At 42.9% G+C, this 10,569-nt stretch overlaps 1 protein-coding gene across 2 annotated transcripts in view; it reads right to left on the reverse strand.

The window, feature by feature from the left end:
* The window catches only part of DRAM1 (DNA damage regulated autophagy modulator 1), a 39,594-nt gene extending 29,106 nt beyond the window's left edge, over positions 1-10,488 (reverse strand). For both annotated transcript variants that reach the window (XR_006886102.1, XM_046646008.1), the window contains exon 1: positions 10,113-10,488. Coding sequence is in view for 1 of the 2 variants with exons in the window: in XM_046646008.1 (XP_046501964.1) it covers positions 10,113-10,243 (131 nt within the window). In the remaining variant the exon portion in view is untranslated. The remainder of the gene's footprint in view (positions 1-10,112) is intronic.
* Between the last annotated feature and the right edge of the window lie 81 nt (positions 10,489-10,569).

Raw genomic sequence — 10,569 nt, forward strand, 5'->3', positions numbered from 1 at the left:
CAATCTTCCTCAAGCAAAAGGAGGAAGACTGGCAACAGGTGTTAGCTCAGGGCCAATCTTTCTCACCAAAAAAAAATATATATATACAATTCTCTTTTCACATTCACAGACCAATAGTTTATAGGTATATTGAGTTAAATCACACAATTTCAATAAAATAAACAACTGGCATAAACAGAGTTGGGGAAAAACACAGCTGGCATTTGATACATAGGATACAAAGAAACAAGTGAGAGAAGGCAGCAAACAGCCCAGAGAGTGGTCACCACTGGAAGAGGTTTTCAGGGACCATTGGCTTCAGTCAGTGTTCAGTCGGCCCTCCAAATCTGTGGTCCGGCATCCGCGCATTCGACCAACCACAGATCAAAGGCCTGATGGTTGCCTCTGTACTGAACATGCACAGATCTTTTTTTCTTGTCATTATTCCCTAAACAATACAGTATAACAACTATTTACATAGCATTTACATTCTATTGGTATTATAAGTAACCTAGAGATGATTTAAAGTGTATGAGAGAGATGTGCATAGGTTATATGCAAATACTCTGCCATTTTATTTAAGGGACTTGAGCATCTGAGGATTTTGGTATCCACAGGCTCCTGGAACCCATCCCCTGAGGATACCAAGGGACAACCATATTTTGCAGAGAATGAAAATGAAAATACTGAGAATGAGATTATCAGTTACCCAGGAAGTTAAGTTGAGGCTGGTTAAGAAAGCTTCTGTTATATTCACAAATAAACCTGTCACTTATAGGGACCGGCCTGGTGGCACAGCGCTTAAGTTCGCATGTTCTGCTTCTCGGCGGCCCGGGGTTCCTGGGTTCGGATCCCGGGTGCGGACATGGCACCACTTGTCAAGCCATGCTGTGGTAGGCATTCCACGTATATAGTAGAGGAAGATGGGCATGGATGTTAGCTCAGGGCCAATCTTCCTCAGCAAAAAGAGAGGATTTGCAGTAGTTAGCTCAGGGCTAATCTTCCTCAAAAAAAAAAAACCTATCACTTATAAAATTAGCCCTCGACCAATTGTCTTTTCCTATTTAACACTGGCATCTATCCAGATCAATGTGGATCGGTCCCTTGATAATACTTATAGCAAATGCTTACAGAGAACTTATTCTGTTTTTGGACCAGGGTATTAATAAGTCCTAAGAGAGTTCACATGTTAATGAGGGCGATGTTATTATTAACCCATAGAAAAGCAAAGAGAAGTCAAGCAATTCGTCCAAAGTCCTATAGCCGGGGCACATGGTGGAGCTGAATTCTATCCAGATCTCTGCTCCAAAACTTATCCACCACACTACGTTCCCTCTCAGTAGGATTATCAACTGTTGTAAATATTCAACAATACAAGCCAAACTGACTACAAAGTGAGGTTGCAAATCTTGTAAAACATGGAGAATTTCATGAAGCCGATAGAAATGGTGTTGGAGAACCACTGGAATCATAACCAGAGTTAATGAATGGTGAGCGCCGGCAGAAGAGAAGCCGACAAGATTACTAGAACAGGGATAATAAATAAAACAGGCCCATCTGATATGAATTATCTCGGTCAGCTGTCAACCAATATTTACTAAGCACTTACTGTGGTCTGGCACTGTCATAAATGCTGGGGATGCAGGAGTGAACAAACCCTAAATCTCTACCCTTGTGGAACTTACATTTTGTGTGAGAGACAGACAATAAACGAGATCAATATCCTTACACATAGATTAAAAACAATCACTGGGAGAATTGAAGTCATAAAACATTTCTGCAAAAACGAGCCTCTTCATATCCTCCTTCAATAGACAAATGTGAAATCAAGGACTTTACATCATTCAATCATAAAACCATATCGGAAAAAGTATGTACTCCTCCCTTAAAAAATCAGCACCCAACAAAGCCCAGAGTCAGTAAAAGGAGGGAAATAATAAAAATAAGAGCAGAAATAAACGATATTCAAACAAAAAAGACAGTAGAAAGGATCAATGAAACAAAGAGTTGGTTCTTCGAAAAAATTAACAAAATCGACAAACCTTTAGCCAGACTCACCAAGAAAAAAAGAGAAAAATCTCAAATAAATAAAATTAGGAATGAGAGAGGAGAAATCACAAGAGATACCAACGAAATACAAGGGATCATAAGAGAATACTGTGAAAAACTATATGCCAACAAATTGAACAACCTAGAAGAAATGGACAACTTCCTAGACTCCTACAACCTCCCCAAACTGAATCAGGAAGAAATGGAGAATCTGAATAGGCCAATCACAAGTAAGGAAATAGAAACAGTAATCAAAAACCTCCCCAAAAATAAGAGTCCAGGACCAGACGGCTTCTCTGGAGAATTCTACCAAACATTCAAAGAAGATTTAATACCTATTCTTCTCAAACTATTCCAGAAAATTGAGGAAGATGGAGTACTCCCTAACACATTCTATGAAGCCAACATCACTCTGATCCCCAAACCTGACAAGGACAACACAAAGGAGAACTACAGGCCGATATCACTGATGAACATAGATGCAAAAATCCTCAACAAAATTCTGGCAAACCGAATACAGCAATACATCAAAAAGATTATACACCACGATCAAGGGGGATTTATACCAGGGACACAGGGATGGTTCAACATCCACAAGTCAATCAACGTGATACACTACATCAACAAAATGAAAAACAAAAACCACATGATCATCTCAATAGATGCAGAGAAAGCATTCAACAAGATCCAACACCCATTTATGATAAAAACCCTCAATAAAATGGGTATAGAAGGAAAGTACCTCAACATAATAAAGGCCATATATGACAAACCCACAGCCAACATCATACTCAATGGACAAAAACTGAAAGCCATCCCTCTGAGGACAGGAACAAGACAAGGGTGCCCACTTTCACCACTCCTATTCAACATAGTACTGGAGGTGTTGGCCAGAGCAATTTGGCAGGAAAAAGAAATAAAAGGAATCCAAATAGGTAACGAAGAAGTAAAACTCTCGCTGTTTGCAGACGACATGATCTTATAGATAGAAAACACCAAAGAATCCATAGAAAAACTATTAGAAATAATCAACAACTACAGCAAAGTAGCAGGGTATAAAATCAACATACATAAATCAGTAGCATTTCTATACACTAACAATGAACTAACAGAAAAAGAACTCAAGAACTCAATCCCATTCACAATCGCAACGAAAAGAATAAAATACCTTGGGATAAACTTAACCAAGGAAGTGAAGGATTTATACAATGAAAACTACAAGACTTTCTTGAAAGAAATTGATGACGACATAAAGAGATGGAAAAACATTCCATGCACATGGATTGGAAGAATAAACATAGTTAAAATGTCCATACTACCTAAAGCAATCTACAGATTCAATGCTATCCCAATCAGAATCCCAAGAACATTCTTTACAGAAATTGAACAAAGAATCCTAAAATTCATATGGGGTAACAAAAGACCGCGAATTGCTAAAGCAATCCTGAGCAAGAAAAACAAAGCTGGAGGAATCACAATCCCCGATTTCAAAACATACTACAAAGCTACAGTGATCAAAACAGCATAGTACTGGTACAAAAACAGGTCCACAGATCAATGGAACAGAATTGAAAGCCCAGAGATAAAACCACACATCTATGGACAGCTAATCTTCGACAAAGGAGCAGAGGGCCTACAATGGAGAAAAGAAAGTCTCTTCAACAAATGGTGCTGGGAAAACTGGACAGCCACATGCAAAAGATGGAAAATTGACCATTGTTTTTCACCACACACCAAAATAAACTCAAAATGGATCAAAGACCTAAAGATTAGGCCTGAAACAATCAGTCTTCTAGAAGAGAATATAGGCAGTACACTCTTTGACATCAGTTTCAAAAGAATCTTTTCGGACACTATAACTCCTCAGTTGAGGGAAACAATAGAAAGAATAAACAAATGGGACTTCATCAGACTAAAGAGCTTCTTCAAGGCAAGGGAAAACAGGATTGAAACCAAAAAACAGCTCACTAACTGGGGAAAAATATTTACAAGCCACTTATCCGACAAAGGGTTAATCTCCATAATATACAAAGAACTCACACGGCTTAACAACAAAAAAACAAACAACCCGATCAAAAAATGGGCAGAGGACATGAACAGACATTTCTCAAAAGAAGATATAAATATGGCCAATAGACACATGAAAAGATGTTCATCATCGCTAATCATCAGGGAAGTGCAAATCAAAACTACACTAAGATATCACCTCACACCCGTTAGATTGGCAAAAACATCCAAAACCAAGAGTGACAAATGTTGGAGAGGTTGTGGAGAAAAAGGAACCCTCATACACTGTTGGTGGGAATGCAAACTGGTACAGCCACTATGGAAAACAGTATGGAGATTTCTCAAAAAGTTAAAAATAGAAATACCCTATGACCCAGCCATCCCATTACTGGGTATCTATCCTAAGAACCTGAAATCAGCAATCCCAAGAGTCCCACGCACCCCTATGTTCCTTGCAGCATTATTTACAATAGCCAAGACGTGGAACCAACCTACATGCCCAGAAACTGATGATTGGATAAAGAAGATATGGTATATATACACAATGGAATACTACTCAGCCATAAAAAAAGACAAAATTGGCCCATTCGCAGCAACGTGGATGGACTTCGAGGGTATTATGTTAAGCGAAATAAGCCAGTCAGAGAAAGACGAACTCTATATGACTCCACTCATAGGTGGAAGTTAGTATATTGAGAAGGAGATCTGATCGGTGGTTACCAGGAAAAAGGGGGGTGGGGGGAGGGCACAAAGGGGGAAGTGGTGTACCCACAACATGACTAACAATAATGTACAACTGAAATCTCACAAGGTTGTAATCTATCATAACATTAATAAAAAGTAAAAAAAATAAAAACAATCAGCACCCGAATGATTTTAAGATTTTTGTTCATTGTAAGGATTTTATCTTTTCATTTTATTTTGTTCATTATAATGAATTTTGTTCACTATAAGAATTAACACGTAACTGTGATCCTAACCTAATGTTGTAATGTTAACTAAATGAAAGATAAAATAATTTCCCTAATTTTGTAGATTCATTTTTGGAGTTGGAGATCCAACCTCTCTGACTTTGTTTACTACACCCTTCTGGTCCTCCTTTAAAGATGCCTTAATTCTAGGTGACCCAGTTTTCTGCTACCAATCACTGAGCAGGGTTTGTGGTCATGAGGAGACACAATGGGAGTGGCCAAAGAGCACAGTCTATCCGGTAAACAGTACTTGCACAAAAAATGAGACTAGGCTAATAATAAAAAGCAACCAGGATGCAGAATTGGCAAAGCTTTAAAAGTAAAAGTCCGCAGAATATTCTGGAAGCATGAGACACAAGCCAAAGAAGAAGACATAAAAGAGTGGCTGATCAACTGGGAGGAGCTGATGAGTAAAGTTGATTCAACATAGTCTGAGGGATTTGGTCACAGAGGAAAGACAAAAAGCTATAACAAATTAAGCGTGATTGTGGGGCCAGCCCAGTGGCGCAGTGGTTAAGTTCACAACGTTCTGCTTTGGCTGCCCGGGGTACACCAATTTGGATCCTGGGTGCAGTCCTACGCACTGCTTGTCAGGCCAAGATCTGGCAGGCGTCCCACACATAACATCCCACATATAAAGGAGAGAAAGATGGGCATGGATGTTAGCTCAGGGCCAGGCTTCCTCAGCAAAAAGAGGAGGATTGGCGGCAAATGTTAGCTCAGGGCTAATCTTCATCAAAAAATAAATAAATGAATAAATAAATAAATTTTAAAAAATTAAAAGAAAAAATTAAGCATGATTGTGCTCAAGAATTTTGGTGTGGCCTGGTAAAAATCTAAACTACTCCTTTGATGTTGAATTTTATTTGTCCTTGGTTTTGACATTCTTGCATTAATGGTTTCATAATACAGAAACATCACACTATGATATTCCAACTTGTCAAATTTAGTGGCTGTTTGAATCTCATGTTTCTAATTTAATTTTCTGATAGGAAACACATCCATTTTGCTAAAAAATAAATATATACAAAAAGGTATACTAGGTTTGCAAGATGTTGCCTTTGGGAGAAAATGAGTAAGAGATATATGGGATCTTTCTGTATTATTTTTTATAACTGTATGTAAATCTACAATTATCTCAAAATAAAAAGATTATGGGGCTGGTCCGGTGACGCAGCGGTTAAGTGCCCACGTTGCACTTCGGTGGCCTGGGGTTCACAGGTTCGGATCCCGGGTGCAGACATGGCACAGCTTGGCAAGCCATGCTGTGGCAGGCGTCCCACATATAAAGTAGAGGAAGATGGGCACAGATGTCAGCTCAGGGCCAGTCTTCCTCAGCAAAAAGAGGAGGATTGGCAGCAGATGTTAGCTCAGGGCTAATCTTTCTCAAAAAAAAAAGATTATTTTTAAAAATCATAGCAGGAAGTCTTATGCCCATCCTTATTTCCCATCTGCTAAGGTCTAGCTGACCATGACCTCCTCCCTCCACCCCCTATCCCCGCTAACGGAAGCATATTTTGTTCTACATTTTGCTTTTTTCCATGTAACAGTGTATCAGAGATTTTTCCATATCAATGTATTAAAGAGCGTATTCTATGTATAGAGAGCTTTCATTTGAAGTATTCTTTGGATAAACCATATTTATGTAGCCAGTCCTCTATGGATGGACATTTGTATTGTTTCCAAACTTTTGTTATTAAAAGCAATGCTATGAGTAACCTTGTAGATATATATTTTTGTCATTGTGATAGATGATGCCAAAGTCCCTTCATACGGACTGAATCAGTTTACATTCCCATCAGCAACGCATTAAAGCTTGTCTCCCCAAAGTCTCACCAACAGAGCGTGCTATCAAGCATTTGGGTTTCTGCCAATCCAGGAGATGAAAAATGGCATCAGTGAGTTTTAATTTGAATTTTTATTCCATTCATGATGTTGAGCATCTTTCCATATGTCTAAGAGCTATTTGCCCATTTATCCAATATACTGATGAATTGCAATGTTACCAGAAAATATCTGATAAGGAAGCTGAGTTTGCATGTCATACTGGAGAGAGGTCCTCTTAGGGTTTCAGCTCTTTTTTTTTTTTTTGAGGAAGATTAGCTCTGAGCTAACATCTGCTGCCAATCCTCCTCTTTTTGCTGAGGAAGACTGGCCCTGAGATGACATCCGTGCCCATCTTCCTCTACTTTATATGTGGGACACCTACCACAGCATGGCTTGCCAAGCGGGGCCATGTCCCCACCCGGATCCAAACCAATAAACCCCGGGCCGCCAAAGCAGAACATGCGCAGTTAACCACTGCGCCACCAGGCCGGCCCCTCCGGCTCTTATTTAAAACACAATGGCTCTTAAAGTGTTCGACATTGTTAAAAAAACATCAGAACATCAGATTGTTTCAAGTCATTGAGTCAAAGGGGGCTTATCCTAAATATGTCCAAATCACTGACCAACCACCAATGACCTCATCAAGCCTTCCCTAAAGGGATCTGCCCTGTCCAAGGGGGAAGAATAACAATACCCATGGTGAGTGCCCAGGCAATATTCCTTCAACAAGTATTGAGAGCCTTCATGGATCTTACGTTCCAGCGAGGGAAGACAGATAATCAACAGAATAAATAGGTAAATTGTATGGTTTGTTAGAAGGTGATGGGCAGGGGTGGTGGGGGGGGGGGGCGCTGGTCTTGTAGCAGGTAAGTTCATGCACTCCGCTTCGGCAGCCGGAGACCCCAGTAGAGATCCCTGATGCAGACCTACACACCACTCAGCAAGCCAGGCTGTGGCGGGATCCCACATACAAAATATGGCCACAGATGTCAGCTCAGCGACAATCTTCCTCAAGCAAAAAGAGGAAGATTGGATTGGCAACAGATGTTAGCTCAGAGCCAATCTTCTTCAACAAAAAACAAAAAGAACGTGATGGGTGCTATGGTGAATAATAAGACTAGATATGGTGGATCAGGAGGCTTAGGGTGTGATTTTAAATAGTGTGATCAGAGCAGACCTCACCAAGATAATACCTGAACAAAGGAGGAGGTGAGGGGAGAAAGCCTGGCCATATCTGGAGGAAGAACATTCTGGCAGAGGAACAGCCAATGTAAGGGCCATGAGGAGGTGGTGGCCTGACGTGTTCAAGACACAGGAAGGAGGCCAGCATGGTTAGAGGTATCTGGAGGGAGGTAGGGAGGCCAAGAGAGCAGAGATGAGTTACAGGAGATAAGGCCAAAAATCTCTGGGTCAAATGGATAAATCTGGCATTACTCCCATCACTTCCTGACACCTCGTTCTTGTCTACATCTTGCCCTACCCCAGTGACTTAATTTTCTACGAGGGGCAGAGGCAATCCAGTGCCCCAGCCGCTCCCTGAGCAGAGAGAGCAGACAACCTACAAGCCTCAGACACATGGGCAAGCAATATGTTTGTTGTTTGTAGGCTAACGGCTCCTGGCAACAAGAGGATAATCTCATGCCTTTTTCTCCTATAATTAATTCTTCTCTTCCTGAAGCCTTCTTTTCTTTGTTAAATTTAAAACCCTTTCCTTGGAATGTCTGTAATTTGAGCATCTCGCAAGTGGTTCGTCTTCTCAGCTCATTTCCCGATTTCTGAATGCCTTCCATTTCAAGTTCACCCTGGGATGATATTAATCACAACTACATCAGACACCTCTACACAGACTCAAACCCTGCCTCTCAGCACCTGGGCAACACATATCAAATATTATCTGTCCCTGAACTTCAGATCCGGGACAAACACAGTTATAATTTTCTCAATAAAAAGCATTACCACGAGAGAAGCTCTTCCTTTCCACTCAAGTCTAAGAGGATCTATCTTGCTTCAGAATCGAGAGAAGGGAGGCAATGGCACTTTGGACTGAAATGAGCCATGAGAAACCAAGCCCAGGTTTCTGCAGGAGCACAAGGCCTGATGGGAAAATCCTGGATGCATGGAACCCCTCTTCTTCTGCGGGCAAAACCACCACCATTACTATAGATTTGCTTCTGTGCACTATTCTTCATATTGCTCTCTTCCTTGCATCTTTAAACTCTACTCCCTCACATTCATTCCCCCTTCCTCATCCACAAAAAACATTAGAGAACATAGCTCACCAGGCGGAACGGCTGCAGGAGGGAGAGGCCCTGCAGTCTCTATAATCTCTACAATCACAAAGTAGTCACAAACCTTGGGTGTCACCCACTTTATCCTCTCACCGACCAATACAGGTCCAGGGTGGGTCACACTACTTGGATAAGAATAGATTGTTCTAATATTTAAGGAACGCCCGTTACCATGGGCAAGCACAGAGCTGGGAGCCATATGAAGAGAATCTGGACACATGTCCTGGGCACTGATGAAGTGCTCCTCAGAAAGGAGGAGGCCGAAACTCATGAAAAAGGAAACGGTATAATGACAACACAAGAGGTCACAAGTTGTTGACAATCTGAGGGCTCTGACTTTGGGGGCACGGTACCCAGAGAGATCTTGGGCATCTCCATCCAGAAGAGCTTAAGCCAGATTCCCAAAGATCTGGAGGGAGCATAGTGTTGCTTTTGCTATGGGACGGATCTCGGTGTGAATTCTGCTCCCATCATTTCCTAGCTATGACATCAGTGTCACATTGATGATATTTCAACATCTGCTTAAACTAGTTTCCTTAAACAAAAAGTGAGCCAGACATCCACTTCACGAAGATGTTGGGAAGCGGAAGCGAAATATGTGAGCTGTTTTAGCACACACCTGGATCTGCCTCTCACACACTCAATAAGTGGCATCCATCAGAACCCATCCTTGTTTCAATATCGCCAAAGAAGCGTCTTCCAGAGATTCTGTCCCATGCCCCGTCTTAAAGTTCTACACTCTATCCTGAACCCCTCCTGCTGCCACTGTTCAGTGTCCAGTGTTGAGGGGAAAGTCAGAACTGCTCAGCTCTGTACCCGCTGCCTCCCTGTACATCCCAGGGCTGCCAGGAGCATCCTCTCCTCATCGTCAGATCTCGGTCTTTCCACAAGACGCCCCAGCTGGGTCTGGACCCCTTCCCTTTGCATCCGCAGCGCTGCCCTGGGGTGCCTCTGCCTGGTCCCCAGTCCTGCTGCCCACCGTGCCCCTCACCTGATGTAGGGGAGGAAGGGGTTGACGTGCCCGGAGAGCACCGCGACCACGTAGGAGATGATGAAGGCGGCGGACGACCAGGTCACCAGGAGGAAGGGGACGAAGGCCATTCCCCTCAGGAAGCACAGCATCGCGCCGCCGCCGGGAGGCGCTGCGCTCAGCGGGGCCAGGGCGCGGGGCTGCTCCGGGCCGCCGGAGGCGGGGGCCGCGCACGTGCTGGCCCGCCAGGCGGCGGTCACGGCGCGCACGGCCACAGGCGGCCGGACGGGAGGCTCCGCGACGGCAGGGCAGGCCTGGCCGCAGGCAGGGAGCGCGGAGAGCGGAGCGGGGCGGCGGGCGGAGAGCGGAGCGGGGCGGCGGGCGGAGGGAGAGCGGAGCGGGGCGGCGGGCGGGCGGGGGGCGGCGGGGGGCGGGTTTTTTTTTTTTTTTTTTTTTTTTTTTTTTTTTTTTTTTTTTT

This window comes from Equus quagga, chromosome 19 (assembly GCF_021613505.1).
Source record: "Equus quagga isolate Etosha38 chromosome 19, UCLA_HA_Equagga_1.0, whole genome shotgun sequence".
Lineage (NCBI taxonomy): Eukaryota > Metazoa > Chordata > Mammalia > Perissodactyla > Equidae > Equus > Equus quagga.